Raw genomic sequence first — 18,864 nt, forward strand, 5'->3', positions numbered from 1 at the left:
ATATATATAATAAAAAATAGACATAATTTATATACTTTTTCACTAATGAATGCAATTAGTTTCGCTCGTATGGGCAAGTTTATATTTTGCCCAACTCCTATTGCTACGAACCCAATAAAGGCCCATGTTGTTTGGCCTATAGTCTTCGTAAAAATAGCATTGGCTAGCTAGTTTTCGGATTGATCATTTAAAAATAGCCAGCGTTTGTGAAGTCATTTGAAAAATAGCCACTATTTTGCTGCAACAGGGACCAGTCCAGCATAATATACTGGAGATCGGTGCACCTGTGTATGAACTTCCAGCATATTATGCTAAAACTTCAATACACGGAAAGTTCCAGCATAATATACTGGAGATTGGAGCACTTGTATATGAACTTCCAGCATATTATACTGGACCGGTATATTATACTGGAAATCCAGTATATTATGCTGGAAGTCCAGTATATTATGCTGGAGTTCCAGTATACTTATGCTGGAACTCCATTATAATATACTGGAGTTCCAATATACTTATGCTTACTGGAACTCCAGTGTATTATACTGGACTTCCAGTATATTATGCTGGAACTCCAGTATATTTTGCTGGAGTATTTTTCGGATTTTGAACAGTATTTTCGTTCAGATTTATCTTTACATAAAAAGTGGTTAAATTTTGATTACTTTTGAAACTGTGATTATTTTTGAATGACCACTTGTGAATCTGGCTATTTTTGAATTTCTCCCATAATCTTCGGCCCAACTCCTTTAGCAATTGGCCCTTACACAATAGGATGATTTGCACAAATAGGACCATTTAAGGTTGCCGTTTAAATTTTGTCCTCTTTTAAGGAATTTGTGCAAAAATAGCCTCACGGGTCATAACTTCTTCATGAATTATGTAGAGTGGAAGAATGGGAATTTTGCTTTCACAACTATGCTTACAGGTCATAAATTTGGTACAAATTACTTACAAATTCTATCGAATAGACAAAACTTTTCTTATTCACAATTATACGAGACAAGCATTAATTTGGTACAAATAATTTACACGTTTTCTTTTTGGATGGACAAAACTTGCTTAAATATATAGTTTTTAATTGTTCACAAATTATGTCGGACTGACAAGAAAAACTAATCAATCAAATAAAGGGCAAGGTGCACAAATATATTCATAATTTACAATATATTTAAAAATTAATTAATTCGCCAAACTTTCGTATTAAATACCCTGAATTTTTATATCCTAAAGTTTTGAGCCACTAATTAAGAATTGAGAACTTAGTGTCCTAAATTTTTAGAATGCTAATTTGAAATTCAGGACATAAGATTCGAATTTCTAGGCATAATTTTTGAACTTTAGAACACGATGTCCTGACGGTTGAACCTCAAGGTTCATGGTTCAAACTTCAGACGCATCTTAAAGTTAGAAGAGAATTGACTAATATTTAAATATATTATAAACTGTAAAATTTTTTTAAACAATATGCTAAACTGTGACTACGTGGTATCATTTCCACTCACATATCAAAACAAAAGGACCTAACTTGTTTTTCTCCAATCCCAACTTCATTACCCATATCGAAGACAAACAAACTACTAATTCTTTTATCGGGAGAAATTAAAAAATAGTCAGATTTACAAGTGGTCATTCAGAAAAAAATATAATTTCAAAAGTTATCGAAAATTTAGCCACATTCAAAGATAAATTTGAACGAAAACAATGTTCAAAATCCGGAAAATACTAATTCGAGTATATTATGCTGGACCGGTCTATGTTGCAGCAAAATAGTGGCTATTTTTCAATGACTTGACAAACGCTGACTATTTTTGAATAACCAGTCCGAAGCGACTATTTTGACTCCTTTACCTTCTGAAATTTGTTTTTTTAAGTCTAATCCAAAACTAATACAGAAATAGACTAAGAGCCCGTTGGCTTAGCTGATTTAGAGTAGCTGATAAGCATTAGGTGCTGAAAAGCACTTTTAAGTGCTGAAGCTGATTTAAAAAATAAGCAGTTACGTGTTTGGATAAAAGTGTTGAAATTAATAATATGCAGTTAAAGAACCAGGTATATGAAAAGTTTTTTTTTTTAAAAAGTAGTATTTTAGGGATAGAATAGTAAATATTTTGGTCAAACTTAAACTGCTTATTAGCAGAAATTTAATAAGTTGGGGGAGACCAACTTATGACTTTTGGCTTATTTTTGACTTATAAATACTTAACTTATAAGCACTTTTAATTTTACCAAAAGCCTAAATAAGCCAAAAAGTAATTATAAGTCAATTTGAACAACTTATAATCTTAGCCAAACACCCTCTAATACTAATTACAACCTTTTAACTACAACTGCACGTTCAAGCTTTCTCTGCAATTTGCCATTTTATTTCTCTCTACTTAATCAGTCATTCATATACAATAATTTTCTTACTAAAAGAATGGCAAATCAACCCTCTTCTTATCCAATTCTCTGTGCTTCTTTCAATCAAGACAACAGGTAATCCTCCATTTTTTTTACAAGAAAATTTGTGGGTATTAATTATTCGTCAATATTGTTTTAGTTGTTTGTTTTAATTGTTGTTTTAATCTTTAAATAGTTGTTTTGCAATTGGAACAAAGGAAGGATTCAAAATCTTTGATTGTAATACTGGAAGACTCCTTTACGAAAGAGGTATGTAAACAATCTCCAATATTTTTTTTTTTAAAATTTTGGAGGTCCAGTATTTTATTATGAACTAAAAAGGGTTTTTTAAAAAGCTTATAAAGTGATAACCTTTGATTGAAATATTGAATATTATGGAATATTTTGGAAATTTTACGAGTTTTAAATTGAGCTAAAAATAGTATCCTTATTTTTATTTTTTGTTGTTTCAATGTTGTTGATAATTAATTTCCAGTTAAAAAGTTCAATATTTTGCTTATTTTTTGGCTTGTTTTCTTGGCTGCAGGTCTATTATTTTTTATGAATTAAAAAGGGTTTATATAAAGGCTTATAAAGTTATGATCCTTGATTGAATATTATGGGAAAAATGTGGAAATTGCACTAGTTTCTTGTAAAAGTAGTATTTTTTTTTAAATATTATTTGTTGCTTCAATGTAGTTGATAATCAAATAACCAGCTAAAAGTTGAAGAATTTAGTGTAGAAACAGAACCAATGGGATATAACAATTTTTAGAGCCAAAAAAAGGGCAGCCCGGTGCACGAAGCATCCGCTATTCATGCAGGGTCCGGGGAAGGGCTGCACTCAAGGGGTGTGATGTAGGCAGCCTACCCTAATGCGAGCTTCAGTGGCTGATTCCACCGCTCGAACTCGTGACCTATACGTCATGGAGACAACTTTACCATCTCTAAGGCTCCCCTTTAATTTTTAGAGCCAAAATGTTGGGTTTTTAACTTATTTTCTTGGCTTAGCAGCTCCAGTATTTTCTTAGAGCCAAAAGGTTTTTTCCTAAGGCTTATAAAGTGATGATCTTTGGTCCAACATTATGCAAAATTTTGGATTTTTCATAAAGTTTAAGGCGTAGTTGCTTTCTTGTATGATCAGCTAGAAGAAATACAGTTAAAATTGGTTATCTTTTATTTTTGGATTGCTTCAATGTAGTTGATAATCAGTATCCAGCTAAAAGTTAAGAAGTTTGTTGTTAAAATGGAACTTATGGGATATAAAGTCATGATCTTTTTTGTTATGTTTTCATAACAAAGTTGGAGATACAAGTTAGCTTCAGTATCCTGACAAATTCATTTTATGTTAGCTGCTGGAGCATTCATTATAGTAGAAATGTTGTTTAGCTCAAGCCTCCTAGCAATCGTTGGGGCTGGTGAACAGGTTCGACTATTTACTACTAATTATTCGTTGTAGTCCTTTTAACTGTAATCTACTATATTTTTAATTAGTTACGTTACTACTTGTGTCGTTTCAACAGCCATCTTTGTCGCCGCGAAGACTATGTATGTTTAATACTACGACTGGAGTAGCTCTTGAGGAACTAAACTTTTTAACTTCTATCCTTGCTGTTCGTATGAATAAGAAAAGGTACATCTGCTTCATTTTAAGATTCTCATTGTTCAGTTTTCTATTCCTTTGACATGTTGTAGTCAGATATTCTCATAGTAACAAGGAAAGATTGATGTTTTAGAGGGATAAACTATTTTGGTTAAAAGAAAGTTGTAGATTAGATTGGATAGGGCTATTCGAATTTGCCGAGGGTCTACCGGAAGCAACCTCTCTACTTTCTCAAGATTGGGGTAAGGACTGCGCACATACTACCCTCCCCAGACTCCACTTGTGTGATTTCACTGGGTTTGTTGTTGTTGTATCACCTGCAGTAAGAGCATACTTATGTAAACCTCTTTGTCTTTATCTTAACAAACAAATTAAACAAGCGAGAAGAATTCATTTTGAGAAGCAGAAAGACTAAACATACACAACCTTTAGCAGGTTTTCTCTCATTGAACTGACAATGGTTACTATCGATTAGTCTGAGATCATACTAATGTTCAAAATTTTCCTGTTAAAATATCAGACTTCCATATAATCTTTTCTTGTGGCAGCTAGTATTTCTTTTCCCCCTACTATGAAATATGCACTTGATTCTGAATCAAACAGAATGAATATATTTGTTCTTCGTAACAATTGTTAATGCATTCAATTCTTTTATCCCCTTGTTCCCGATTCATCTTCAAACAATGTCCTCGAATTTGCAGATTGATTGTCATATTGCAGGAGAAGACATTTATTTATGATATAAACAGTCTTAAGATATTGGACACTATTGATACGGTGCCGAATCCAAAAGGTCTGTCCGGAAAATCTTTTTTTCATGTTGTATTGACTTCACTCTCACTTTGTTTACTAGATTGGTTTGGAAAATACCCCACCCCGCATAAAAAGATCAACCCAAAAATGAAAAGAATAAAAGAAGTCACTGCCTTATAACTTTCAGGTTTTCGTTTAATGAAAGTAGATGCTATAAAGTTCCAGTTGGCCTAGCACATTTGCTTATCAACGAGTTCTTGTTTCCAATTTTAGGACTTTGTGCATTTTCACCCAGCTTGGATGGTTCATATTTGGCTCTTCCAGCAAGTACAACCAAAGGATCTTTGTTAGTCTATAATGTTTCCGACCTCCGTTTACACTGTGAGGTCGTGTTTCTTACCGTTATGTGTATTAATCTTACAAAACCATTTATAATAAGATCAATGGGTTTGAGATGTTATAAATCATAATTTTTAATAGTTTAGCGCTTTCCTATCCTTGAACCAACTCTGTTTACAAACATTTTTTTTTAACTTTACAAAACAGAGGAGTTTGTCTTATTTCGGTTACTGTTATAAAAATGCAGATAGATGCTCATCGAGCGCCATTGTCTGTCTTGACACTTTCATCAGGTGGGACTCACATTGCAACGGCGTCTGAACAAGGGACCATGATCAGAGTTCATCTTGTTTCAGATGCAACTAAGGTGAACCCTCAAGAACATATTGTATCAAAATGTGATACTAAGTAGTACTCCCTCCGTTTCAATTTATGTGAACCTATTTCCTTTTTAGTCCGTGCAAAAAGAATGATCCATTTCCATATTTGGAAGCAATTTACCTTTATACTAGCCAGTAGCCACACAAAATATATGTTCCTCATTTTATACAAGTTCAAAAGTCTTTTTTTTTTTTTTAAACTCCGTGCCCAGTCAAATAGGTTCACATAAATTGAAACGGAGGGAGTATATATTTCGAGAGATGTATTTCTCTGCCATCATAGAGCTTCTGCATTGGTATGTACACTGATGACTATCGAGCTCAGCTTACAAATTCTAGAACTAGTTTGAGTTTGATACAAACAAGTAAATAGTGTGTGTACATTATTTGGGAAAAATGAGAATGGAGAACTATTAGCGGTAATTAGTACATTACCTATAAACAAAACAGGTCGTTACATAGTGAGACAGTACCGTTTCACTTGCGATATGTTATGTTACATATCATTACAATTGTTAGGTAATTGATGCTTCTGTGTCACAACTTCATTTGAATTATGCCTTTTGGTTGATTGTTATTCAATTCCGTTGGCAGTCATATAGCTTCAGGAGAGGGACGTACACTTCAAATATCTTTTCTTTGTCGTTCGCGCCAGCAGCAGAACTTCCAGATATTCTTCTTGCAACTAGTTCTTCTGGTTCTGTTCATGTTTTCTCTTTGAGTTCACCCCCAAATCAAAGGTGAGATCTCAATTTCTCAAGTGCAATTGATTATAAGCATCTCGAATCTGATCGTTGGCTAAAGAGCCACCAATTAATATCTTCCTTTCCCTTTCTCATCCTCATTTCACCTTATTGTCTCGTTTTAGAATTTGTTCGAAGTTTTTGCAGATGATCCAACTGTTGCTGTCCCCGATATCATGTTTGTTTTTCCTTATCGATTTTTTCTTTTGTGCTTATTTAAATATAGTTACACATTTGATTGACCTCCATCACTTCTCTTCCTATGTCCGACCATTTTTGCTGAAATAGTCTTAAAACCTTCATCGGAAGTAATTAAGGGCTATTTTCATAAAAATAGCCACTTTTGTCCATTGTTATCCTTATCTGGCCGTTTTTGCCAAGATAGTCTCAAAACCTTCTTTATTATTATTATTATTATTTTTTTTTTGATAACTGAGAAATCCGTCTGGGGCCGATCCTTTGGACCAACCGCAGCCTTCGAAACTCGGTGGATAATGGGCTCGCCCCCTCTACCCTTCTCCACTTAAATACCAGGCTTTGCTTTGCATTGTGTGGGGGCTTGAACCTGTGACCTAAGACACAAATCCACCACCCTTTGCCACTTGAGCTAGGCCCTGGGGGCTCCTTCTTTATTATTATTGATACATTAGTATGCACATCTCTATTGCTTAATAGATTAGCCCTTATATTTTTTGTTGCTAAACTGCGAAGTAAAGCTGCACTGTTGATGATTGATTCAATTACCTTATTTGTGTCTTCTTCTTACTTCCACTATAAATTGTACAAGGTCTTCTGGTCTTCTAGCATCAATAATACCAATACCTCATACTGTTAGCGACGCCTTGGATCCTGCTCAACATTGCATACTGCATCGCGCTGTTCCAGCTCGAGTGAGAAGGTATTGTATTCTATCCACAAAGTATACCAGCAAAATTTGATGTTTTGATGTATGCTAAATTGGCGTAAGTATTTGCAACCTTCAGTACATATTTAACAAAGTCAAGCTAATAATCAAGACCTGTTACCTTTTTGTCACGCACTTGAAGCTGGTTTTTTTGCATCTACATTTCCTGCTTTCGTGCAAATTATTCAGATGACCTTTCTGCACTTTGATCCTGTGAAAATTTATTATATGGAGATTTTATACAGTTACTTTGATGTTACGATTTCCAAAATATTACCTTGTCATTGTTCTCTTAGTCCCCAAGTAGGGTGCTGTACCAAAGGGCCACAGTCTCTTCTCGGATTAAAGACCTTACGTCATTACTGAAATTCCAAATGTTTCAAGTACTTGATTTTTCTCTAGGTAAAGGTGTTGCAATTTGTCCTGCCTATTATTATGAAATATTGGCTATCCTGCACGATGATGGCGTCTTTAGCTATCCTGCGTGATGATGGCGTCACCTCTGCTCCTCGCATCCACAAGTGCCAGAGACTTTTGTTCTTACCTCTTTCAACTGCCTCGCTATTTCTGATGATTGAGTAGAATTGACATTGTAATATCAGATTCTCCTAACAAAGTGACTATACTATGTTGCTCGGATTCTCTGAAAATGTTGTCGGATGTGTATGAAATCCTATAAAAGTAGTGCATTTTGGAGGATCCAACACGGGTGCGGTAGCACGTTGGAGAGTCCGTGCAACATAAACTATAACAGCAATTTTGAGCTTGTTCAAATGAAATTGGTCAACCTTAACCTGGAATTCGATGTCAGTAAGATTGCCCTTCAAACGCTGTGGAAAAACAATAGGTTTCTCGAGTTCATACCAAGATAAGAGCTGGAATTTTTTGGATAAAACAACTGGAGCTCTTCTATGACCTAAAGCACCTGACCTATAAGATATATTGTCGACGAAATTTTGGGATCAGCTGCTGGTAGCTGCAGAAAGAGGTCTAATCACCCTATTAAAGTTCACCTTCGCTATATTGGAAAGGGACTTCACAAGTCTGGAGGAGATACTAACAATCTTCTTCTAATAAAGAGGATATCATGATTATCTTTAATTGCTGATAAACCTTCGTTTAAGTAGAGAGATTTCAGATTAACAGCCACTCCCTTCTAGATTCCTATGCTTAATTTATAAATTATAGTAGACTTTTTAACCTATATTGTTATTCTTAATGGATGTAGTTGCAATTTAAGGAACGACGCTAATTATATTGGCTTGTTTTGCATCTAAGAAATCTTGCTTGTGAACAATGAAACTAGTATGAACTTGTTCTGTACTCTTCAATCGAATTTCAGTTTGTCTTCCACCTTTTCTATCTTTAGGAAATAAATCTCCTGAAATCTATCTCTCATCAAAATTCTTCTCAAACGCTGTCGTGCAGTAATACAGTGATCCGCAAAATAGAGAAATTTGACGAGACAGCAACACCTGAACATGTAGCACTAAGGTGAGAAAATGTGACTGTTTCCATTTATTTATTGTGCATCTATTCCTGTAATATTCACCCTATTTCATGAACTGGTAATATTAATATAAGCCTCTAGCAATAAGCGGCCGAAGTGCCAATGAGATGCCTGAGGCTAAGCAGGAGGTCTCAACAATCCTCTGCTCTAGTTATTAGTTATATGATCTGCGGATTCAAAAAAGCTACTTGCTATATAATCCAAGCATCTTGAGTTAATGAAACTCGAAGCTTTGGGGTTTTAGTGTTCAGGTTATAGGTATTATCTTTAAATGCTACTCCGATTTCGAGTCATGTCAATGGAGCACCGTTTGATCCTCCCTCGGTTGTTTTTTTTTTTTTTCTTTTTTGTGTGTGTGTGTGTGGGGGGGGGGGGGGTATTTAACTCATAATGTGACATTTCTATAGTATATTGGATTGGTATATTATCATACCAAGTGTCCGTAAATCGTTTGAGTTTGTGTTTGAAAATGGATGGCTCTTTCATTTTACTCTCTTCGGTCTGTATTTGATTCTGTAGAGCCACTATATCTATGATCACGTATGGCGGATACTTCCTGCAGTACATCTACAATGTCAACCATCAGAACAAGTCCTCGTGGACCTTGGAACGAGAATTCAATCTTATAACAGCAGAAACATCCTCATTATCATGAAAGTAAAGACTGCAACACCAATCTTGAGGTTCATCGTAGCTTTATGTTAAAGCCGAAACTGCAGCCTGTCCTGCTCGAGTTGCCACTCTATCGGTCAATGTACATTATAAGAAGAAAGGCTACATAACTTGTCCAGTAGAACACAATTGACAATTTGTCCAAAATGTATTTCTACTGTGCATATAATTTTAGTGTTACTTTAATTCTGCTCTTGATAGTGCATCTGTGTAGCAATTGTACAGCCAAAAAACTGAAGTTATATTTATGGAAGTTCCTTTGTATTATTAGCCTTTTCATACATTGATATGTAAATTTAGTTTTGTTCGTCATCACAGAGGCGGGGCTAGGAATTTAACTTTATGGGTTCTGGATTTTAGAACGACGACTTCAAGTGCTAATAGTTAAGTGTTAAATTTAATATTTGTTTATAATCAATAAATTTTTTGACACAATATTGTTTGAGCAAAAGCTATTGAGTTCAGTTAAACCTGTAGTCGGATTTCTAGCTCTGAGTAAGAGTTATCGCTGTGTGCCGGGGAGATCATAAGTTCAAGCCGTAGAACAAAAATCAGTTGATAATGTTGTCAACATTATAATATGGTTATCATATGTGACATACTTTTATATCCAATTTAACACTTAAAAAAGATCCAAGAATTTCAAATATCCAATCCTACACTAAAAACTGATTAGAAAATTATATCATGGATATTAGAGACCATTAAATTAATAGATAAAACTAGCATTACAATTTCAGTTTCTGACTTTTTTGACTAATAAACTGCGCTGGCAGGATTTTCGAGTTTTAAATAGATGAAAATCTGAAGAAAATATTCCCCTTACCATGTCAAATTTAATTTGATTAAATATTGATCTAATTAATCTCACCAGTAGTTTCTTAATAACAATTTTCTTGAGTTCCCAGCAATAATTCACTTGCCATAATTGTTCCCTCTCAGAGTTTACATCGACCAATAAATATATGGCATGTGTGCCTATAAAATTCACTTACGACTCGTTTTTACAATAATTAATAGTGTCATTCCGTTCCCAAGACATATTTCCATAAACTATCGTTCTCCTACATTAATCTTTATAGGAGAAGAAAAACTTGTTTTCCAAGAAAATTAAGGATCGCTAATTTTTTATGGAAATAAATTAAGCTAGTCTATAATTCTTTCCAACCAAGAAATTTAACCTATAGCCAAAAGAAAAAAACCCCACTAAGAAAGAAAATAGCAATAAAATTAGGGCTAGTTACACATTTGGCCGGTCGGCCAAAAATAATTACATCTGCTAGCTAAATATACGAAAAGTATACACTAATTATATATAAATTATGTATCTTATACATTAATATGCAAAATATATACAGTTTCTCGACTATTATTTTTGGGAGCGACTATCATTTAGTTTTCCATAAGCAAACTAAATAGTTTTCTTTGTGGGCCCACAGTAACTTATAAATACCTTTGTGGGCCCACAGTAACCTATAAACTAAATAGTTTTCTCATTCTGCGTGTTTTCGTCTTACTTCCCTCTAAGGTATGTTTACCAAAATCCTTTTTAATTTTATTTTTTGCTTTAAATCTCAAACTTTTGTATTAGTTGAGCTTAAATAGTGATGATTCATATAGTCGACCCCAACTTGTATGAAACTAAGACGTATATATGTTTGCTACGATATGTTAAATTTTTTGGAAGACAACGAATGAATTAGCTTTCTCTTTGTCAAGTATTGATTATGTTTGTTTTAATCTCCTTTATTGATTTGAGTTAGTTGATTAATTTGATAATATATGAACAATATAACAATAATAACAACCTTTTGCTAGTGGGTTATGGAAGGGTGTTCACTGTTCAAAGTCTTTTTTTGATCGATAACAAGTAATATTTTACCATATACACAATATAACTTTTCGGCGAAGGGTGTTCAGCTGATCACCCCTTGCCGCACATAGCTTCGCCCCTGCTCATAAGTGGGGTTTGAGGAGGGTAGCGTGTACGCAGACTTTACCCCTACCTTGCGGAAATAGAAATGTTGTTCCTAGTAGACCCTCGGCTCAAGAATAATATATGATCAATATGTTCCATAATTTTGCCTGTTGAAAGAATATATTGTGATTATCCTAGTACGTCTTTATTTCCAGATTACCTCTAAACCATGTACTGTTCATGACTTTTGGGTGATAAAAGAAAGATTTTTCCCTTAAAAGAAAGAAAGAAGAGTAAAATCTGTAATAAGATTATTCTTTATAATTAAAATCAATTGTTGTAAGATGCTATTTTTCTTCATTGATATTCCATATCTCAATATTCGAAAACTTAGGCATTGTTTGTCATTAGCGGATTGCGTTTGGTATTAGCTTGTCAAGTTTTAGAGACGGATAAATTCTGTAGCTAAACAGAAAAATCCGGCAATGGTACGAGCATGATTTCTCAAATCATACCACCACGGGTCACTAAGATGCTTGCAGATGAGTTTGGAACTGCATCCAACATCAAAAGTAGAGTGAATCGTCAATCTGTATTGGGCGCCATCACATCTGCTCGACAAAGACTTAAACTCTATAACAAGGTTCCACCAAACGGGCTCGTGCTTTACACAGGAACAATCATGACTCAAGACGGGAAAGAAAAGAAGGTTACATATGATTTTGAGCCTTTTAGGCCGATTAACGCGTCTTTATATCTTTGTGATAACAAGTTCCATACAGAACCCCTTGACCAATGTGAAATTTATGCACGAGATCGATATAATTGTCAAGTATTTTGAGGAGATTAGTCAGGACACTGGGAAGTATGTCGTTGGGGTTGATGATACAATGCAAGTTCTAGACACGGGCGCTATTGAAACCATTATTGTGTGGGAAAATCTCGACGTTACTAGGTATGTTTTGAAAAATAGCAGTACTGGAGAAACAATAATCAAACACTTGAATAAGGAGCAAGATGCAGACGAGAGTAACTTTCGCGAACCTACTACAAATGGGGAGTTAGAGATTATGGATAAAATGCCTTTACTTGAGTGGTTAGCTAATGAGTACAGGAAATTTGGTTGTAGTTTGGAATTTGTTACAAATAAATCACAAGAAGGATCTCAGTTCTGTCGTGGTTTTGGTGGCATTGGCGCTATTCTTCGTTACAAGCTTGATGTTCGAGCTTTTGATGATGTTTCTGACGACGGTGAAGTTTATGAAGAAGTTTATGTTAATTCTGAATAGCAATCATCCAACTTAAAAAATGCCAGTTTAGTAATGGAGCAGGAATATTGCACTGGTGCGCGAGGAGGGCTCATGCCTGACTCGGCTGCTGCTGATGTGCTTAGCCACAAATTAGTGGGCGCTCTTAAGGTAAGTGAGCAGAGATGTAGTCTTATTCTTGAATGTTATAATCTATCTTCTTTTGCGTGCAAAATGTCTNTGAAAGAGTTTAAACTATACTGCATCATTCACTACTAAAAAACAGACGCGCAAATTCTGTAGCTAAACACAAAAATCTGTCGCTAATTCCACTTTAGCGACGGATTTGGCGACAAATTATCAAAAACTCTTGTTAGCTATGAGCGATTATGCAAAGAAGTTCGTATCTAATTCTAGTTTTTTTGCTGTAATGATTTCCTTTCTAATAATCTTTTCATTTTCGTGGTTTACTAGATGGATGATCGGCATGAAGAAATGACTGCGAGTAGTTTCTTCGCGTTTGTCTGAGCAATATGTAGCTCACTTTCATCTCACAAACGCCGGTGCAGCAGTTGAGCAGGAAGCCAGTACTGGTGCACAGCGTCTAGCACCTGGATTGGCCGCTCATGTGCTTAGCGGATTACTAAGAGCTCTTCAGGTAAGCGGGCAGAGACCTCGTCTTGTCCTTGAACGTAAAGTAGAACAATCTGCAACATTCTTATAGTCTTTTCTTTTTCCTGGTTTACTAGATGGATGACCTGCATCATGAAGAAACAAAGTCGCGAGTAATTTCTTCGCGTTTGTCTGAGAAATTTGAAGGTCATGTTCATCCCTCACGTGGCGTGTTTGCCGAAAGAACGGAAACAAGATCCATATAACGGTTTAGCATCTTTACGCTATGCTCCTTCGAGTTTGGTTTAGTACTATCATATCATCTAGGAAGCAAGAAGTTTTGAATAATATGCAGTAATATGCTGAGCCCTTGACTCGAAGGAGCAATTAAGTTATCTGCTGAGCCCTTGACCAATGTGAAATTTATGCACGAGATCGATATAATTGGCAAGTATTTTGAGGAGATTAGTCAGGACACTGGGAAGTATGTCGTTGGGGTTGATGATACAATGCAAGTTCTAGACACGGGCGCTATTGAAACTATTATTGTGTGGGAAAATCTCGACATTACTAGGTATGTTTTGAAATATAGCAGTACTGGGGAAACAATAATCAAACACTTGAATAAGGAGCAAGATGCAGACGAGAGTAACTTTCGCGAACCTACTACAAATGGGGAGTTAGAGATTATAGATAAAATGCCTTTACTTGAGTGGTTAGCTAATGAGTACAGGAAATTTGGTTGTAGTTTGGAATTTGTTACAAATAAATCACAAGAAGGATCTCAGTTCTGTCGTGGTTTTGGTGGCATTGGCGCTATTCTTCGTTACAAGCTTGATGTTCGAGCTTTTGATGATGTTTCTGACGACGGTGAAGTTTATGAAGAAGTTTATGTTGATTCTGAATAGCAATCATCCAACTTAAAAAATGCCAGTTTAGTAATGGAGCAGGAATGTTGCACTGGTGCGCGAGGAGGGCTCATGCCTGACTCGGCTGCTGCTGATGTGCTTAGCCACAAATTAGTGGGAGATCTTAAGGTAAGTGAGCAGAGATGTAGTCTTATTCTTGAATGTTATAATCTATCTTCTTTTGCGTGCAAAATGTCTTTTGAAGATTAAACTTATCTGCATCATTCACTACTAAAAAAACAGACGCGCAAATTCTGTAGCTAAACAACAAAATCTGTCGCTAATCCTACTTAGCGACGGATTGGCGACAAATTATCAAAAACTCTTGTTAGCTATGAGCGATTATGCAAAGAAGTTCGTATCTAATTCTAGTTTTTTTGTTGTAATGATTTCCTTTCTAATAATCTTTTCATTTTCGTGGTTTACTAGATGGATGATCGGCATGAAGAAATGACTACGAGTAGTTTCTTCGCGTTTGTCTGAGCAATATGTAGCTCACTTTCATCTCACAAACGCCGGTGCAGCAGTTGAGCAGGAAGCCAGCACTGGTGCACAGCGTCTAGGACCTGGATTGGCCGGTCATGTGCTTAGCGGCCAATTACTAAGAGCTCTTCAAGTAAGCGGGCAGAGACCTCGTCTTGTCCTTGAACGTAAAGTAGAACAATCTGCAGCATTCTTATAGTCTTTTCTTTTTCCTGGTTTACTAGATGGATGACCTGCATCATGAAGAAACAAAGTCGCGAGTAATTTCTTCGCGTTTGTCTGAGAAATTTGAAGGTCATGTTCATCCCTCACGTGGCGTGATTGCTGAAAGAACGGAAAGAAGATCCATATAGCGGTTTAGCATCTTTAAGCTATGCTCCTTCGAGTTTGGTTTAGTACTATCATATCATCTAGGAAGCAAGAAGTTTTGAATAATATGCAGTAATATGTTCTCTGAGATCATCAGTAGTATGCAATGTCAATAACTATATCATGTTGCTAGATTTTTATGACTGATATGTTGTGGGATAGCTAATTTCTGAACTATGAGTTAGTATTAGCCTCATTTGTTTTTTTAAGATTAAGAGGTCTGAATCTGAATACACATCTGAATATCAAGATGTGTATTAAGATTAAGCCATCTGAATCTGAATACACATCTGAATATATTAAGATGTGTATTAAGTTCTGAACAGAATAATTAAGACTGTTTGATTTTTAACATCTGAATGTATAAAATTTATCTTTATTTGAAAATTAATAAATGTAAAATTCAAATGAAATACTAACTAATCTAATATTTTATTAATAAAATGTATAGTTTTTAAAAATATGGTAGTTGTTGGTGGTGATGGCTAACGGGTGAATGCCGACTAGAGGCGGTGGTTGGTGGTAGTTTTGGTTGATGATAGTGGTTCATGCTAGTAGCTAGTAGTGATTGGTAGTGGTGGCGATTATGATTGAGGATGGTGGTGGTGGGTGGTGATAATTAATAATGTCGGGTGGTGGTAGTAGTTGTGATTGAGGAAGGTGGTAGATGAGTGGTGGTAGGTTATAATGATAGGCAGTGTCCGCTGTGGTTGTTGATGGTAATGGGGTGGGCAGTTGTGGTAGTTGAGGCGAATGAGTGTTGATTGTGGGTCAGAATGATGGTGGTCGGAGTGGTGGGGATAATCGATAATGGAGGCTATGATTGAGTATGATGGTGGCGTGGTGGTAGTGGTGGTGGGTGGTGGTGGTGGTTGAGTATGTTGGTGGTGGTTGCATGGTGGTAGTTGATAATGGCAGGCGGTGGCGGCAATTAATAATGAATATGTGATAGCATCTTAATGAAATTAAGTCTCTGTTATAGATCTTAATCATACAGACATATTCAGACCAATTAAGTGGTTGTGAAGTAAAAAAAAACAAACACACTTAATGATTAAGATCTGAATAATTAAGATTCAGACTTTAAAAACAAACGCACTTAATGTCTGAGATCTGAATGATTAAGAATCAGACCTCCATTAAGTGCAAACAAATGAGGCAAAGTTTGGGAGTTTTAACTTAAGTGCAATATGATTCAATAATATTATGTGATCTGAATGACTACTCTTGGGTACTACTATTATATTTGTTACTTATTTTCTCTCCTCTCCTCATCGACTGTTTTTGATCTTTTATTGCACTTGATTAGTCTCTATTTGAGTTACTACTGTTTCGAGCCGTGGAAGCAGCCACCAATGCTTGCATTTAGGTAGACTGTCTATATCATACTCCTTTGGGTGCGGTTCTTTTCCCGATCCTGCGTGAATGCGGGATGCTTTGTGCACTTGGCTGTTGTAGGTGTTGTTCCCTAAATATTCACTCGATTCTTACACGTTCGTATTATCAATTGGCTTAAGGCATAGTTCAGTATGTTGACATGTTTATGTATTTCAAAATTTCTAAGGGAGGAGAAACTATATCAAATCTTTGGGGTTTCTATCACCGACCCCAACTTGTCTGGGATAAAGGCGTAGTTGTTATTGAAATAAGTGTATTTCGACATCAATGTAGTTGTACTTGTCCTCTGATGACAAATATCTGGTATGATCTGCCCATGACTCAGACTCTAGGGTTTTGGTCTACTGATAAGAGCGCAACACGTACGTGATGTAAGGATTTGGCATATGTCATGGTATAGAACCTTGTCACCACCATATAAAAAGCTTAGTATTTAAGTAGAGAATTACAACACAGCGAAACTAAATGGTTCGAATCTAAATTGATTTTAGGCTGTACACCTAATTTTTCTGGGATTCTAGTTCAATCGGTTAGAGCACCGCCCTGAAGGCTAAAAGGATACTTATTGTTCGTCGAATTTAAAATTGTGCGTTACTGATCCTCCGAGATTTCTCGATTATAAAAGAAAAAAAGGGGATTTATTCACAATACATCTGGAATTTTTTTCCCTACTGTTGATTATCCAATAAAATTGATGAAAAATAAAATAAAAAATTTAGGAAATTATTTTTATTTTTAAATTTTTTTTCCTTTCATTGAACCAAGACTTCTTTTTGCTGATCTTCTTATTATATATGGTGGATCTCTTATGAAAAGCCTAGTATTTAAGTAGAGAAGACTAGAAGGATGGGCTTATTATTCATCAAGTTTAAAATTGCGGTTACGGTTTATGAAGCACTTATTTTTTTCATGGGAAATTACCGGCTATGTCCATTTATAAGTAGCTCATTACAAAAATTGGCCAATTGATAAAATATTACTAATATTAGCCAAATTAGCCAATTAGCTATTTGTAGCAAAAAAAAATATCAAATTTTTGCTTTGTTTTGAGTGGGTGTTATTAAAATAAATTGGGCATAACTTAAGGAGCTTGAATCTCAGTTTTGGGATGATTTGGTGAACTTTTGAGGTGGTTTGAATTGAAAATTCGAAGTAAAAGCTGAACATGAAAAAAAAATGATATGTGTATCACACTGTGTATCATTTGTGTATCACATATGTATCATATTTGTATCAATTGTGTACCACATGTATATCCATGTATACATGTGTGTGAGATACATACGTGATACATGTTTGATACATGTGTCGCAGAAGACTTTTCAACTCGATTTAATTACGAATTTTGATACAAAACCAGTCCAAATCACCTCCAATCTTCCTCAAATTTTGTAGATTGACTTATCTATATATTTTCAATGAATTTCAACTATACCCATTGAAAAAGTTCCTTTTTTGTTTAGATTTTTGGAATATTGTATAGCTTTTTATATTTCATCACCTTATTTGCTACCCCGTCCATGAAATTTTCTTTCCGTCTTATATCTAATGTTGCTAATCACGCTTAAAAATATGAAAGGTGATTTTTGCATGTGATTCTTTGAGAGAAAGAACCCTATTATTTGGTTTTTCAATTTTTGTTGGCTAGTTTTGGTAAGTCTATGACTAATGGCTAGAGGTTGGTAAGTTGAGATTTATTTGGGACATTTGTGTAAGTTTCCCTTTTTTCATTTCATATGATTAAACGACAAGTAACTTTTTAAATAAAACACCTTACAACGACCAACACTATGAAAGAATATAGTAAAATAATAATATTATAATTAAACCAAAAAATATATGAACAATGGAAAAAATATAACATCGTGGAAAAGTATGTTGGTATTTACTGAAATTTTCCCCAAAATATGCACTTTTGGCTGCCAAATTTCAGGAATGTGTTGTTTTTTGTGAGAATTCCAAAAATATTTAAAACACAGAGGTTAAGCCGTTAATTTATCTACAAACAGTTGAACCAAATTGAGTAACTTTGCTCAAAGTGTTTCAAAAAGCAATAAACAAGAATACGATTTATAAATCGCAAATAGTGAACGCGACTTATAAATCGACTTATAAATCCAATTCGCTAAATGCGACTTAATGCGATTAGAAATAAACCACAAATACCGAGCCATTTTCCAAGGTAAATAAATAATTAAATTACTGTAAAATATCATATTTTTTAAAAAAAGTAACCAAAAAAATATAACACAACTTACAAAGGAAGCAGCATCACCCCTAAATATTAAAAATGTATTGTAATATTCTCACCACTTATGATCCACTAGTTTAGTGCTTTGATAATAGAGGTCAGCAGTTCAAATGTATTAAAACATTGAATAAGTTGCATTATTCAAACTCTCACATAAAAAGTATTGATATTCTCACATCAAAAGTATTAAAACATAAAATGATGCTGGCCTCACATAAAAAATTTCTAAGGCAAAATTTCATTTCTATACACTATATGAAACTTTATTACATGTCCCTGATTACAATATTACCCGACCTGGACACGTATTCCCTACAGAATCTATACAAATTATTTAAAAAGGAATCCTTTCTGCTGTAACATTCCTTTTTTAGGAGCGAGAGTTTGGGATAGTA

General features: G+C 34.9%; 3 protein-coding genes across 4 annotated transcripts; all 3 read left to right on the plus strand.

Moving 5' to 3' along the window:
* LOC109234540 (autophagy-related protein 18b) lies at nt 2,302-9,550 on the plus strand. 2 transcript variants are annotated; one of them, XM_019400562.1, is made up of 11 exons: nt 2,302-2,475; nt 2,576-2,649; nt 3,732-3,805; nt 3,903-4,012; nt 4,684-4,775; nt 5,009-5,121; nt 5,322-5,441; nt 6,049-6,194; nt 6,985-7,095; nt 8,530-8,595; nt 9,174-9,550. In XM_019400562.1, exons 1-11 carry the CDS (start codon nt 2,417-2,419, stop codon nt 9,238-9,240), a joined length of 1,032 nt encoding a protein of 343 aa, XP_019256107.1. In that variant the 5' UTR covers nt 2,302-2,416; the 3' UTR covers nt 9,241-9,550. The 2 variants fall into 2 exon arrangements, with proteins under 2 accessions (XP_019256107.1, XP_019256106.1); XM_019400561.1 differs by having other exon boundaries at nt 2,303-2,475; nt 9,131-9,550.
* Nucleotides 11,734-12,490, plus strand: LOC109234900 (eukaryotic peptide chain release factor subunit 1-3-like). The gene is made up of 2 exons (XM_019400940.1): nt 11,734-11,910; nt 11,984-12,490. Exons 1-2 carry the CDS (start codon nt 11,734-11,736, stop codon nt 12,488-12,490), a joined length of 684 nt encoding a protein of 227 aa, XP_019256485.1.
* On the plus strand, nt 12,524-13,968 carry LOC109234901 (eukaryotic peptide chain release factor subunit 1-3-like). The gene is made up of 4 exons (XM_019400941.1): nt 12,524-12,619; nt 12,978-13,106; nt 13,198-13,267; nt 13,442-13,968. The coding sequence occupies exons 1-4, from the start codon at nt 12,524-12,526 to the stop codon at nt 13,966-13,968; spliced, it is 822 nt and encodes a 273-aa protein (XP_019256486.1).

The sequence above is a fragment of the Nicotiana attenuata genome, chromosome 11 (assembly GCF_001879085.1).
Source record: "Nicotiana attenuata strain UT chromosome 11, NIATTr2, whole genome shotgun sequence".
In the NCBI taxonomy this organism is placed as follows: domain Eukaryota; kingdom Viridiplantae; phylum Streptophyta; class Magnoliopsida; order Solanales; family Solanaceae; genus Nicotiana; species Nicotiana attenuata.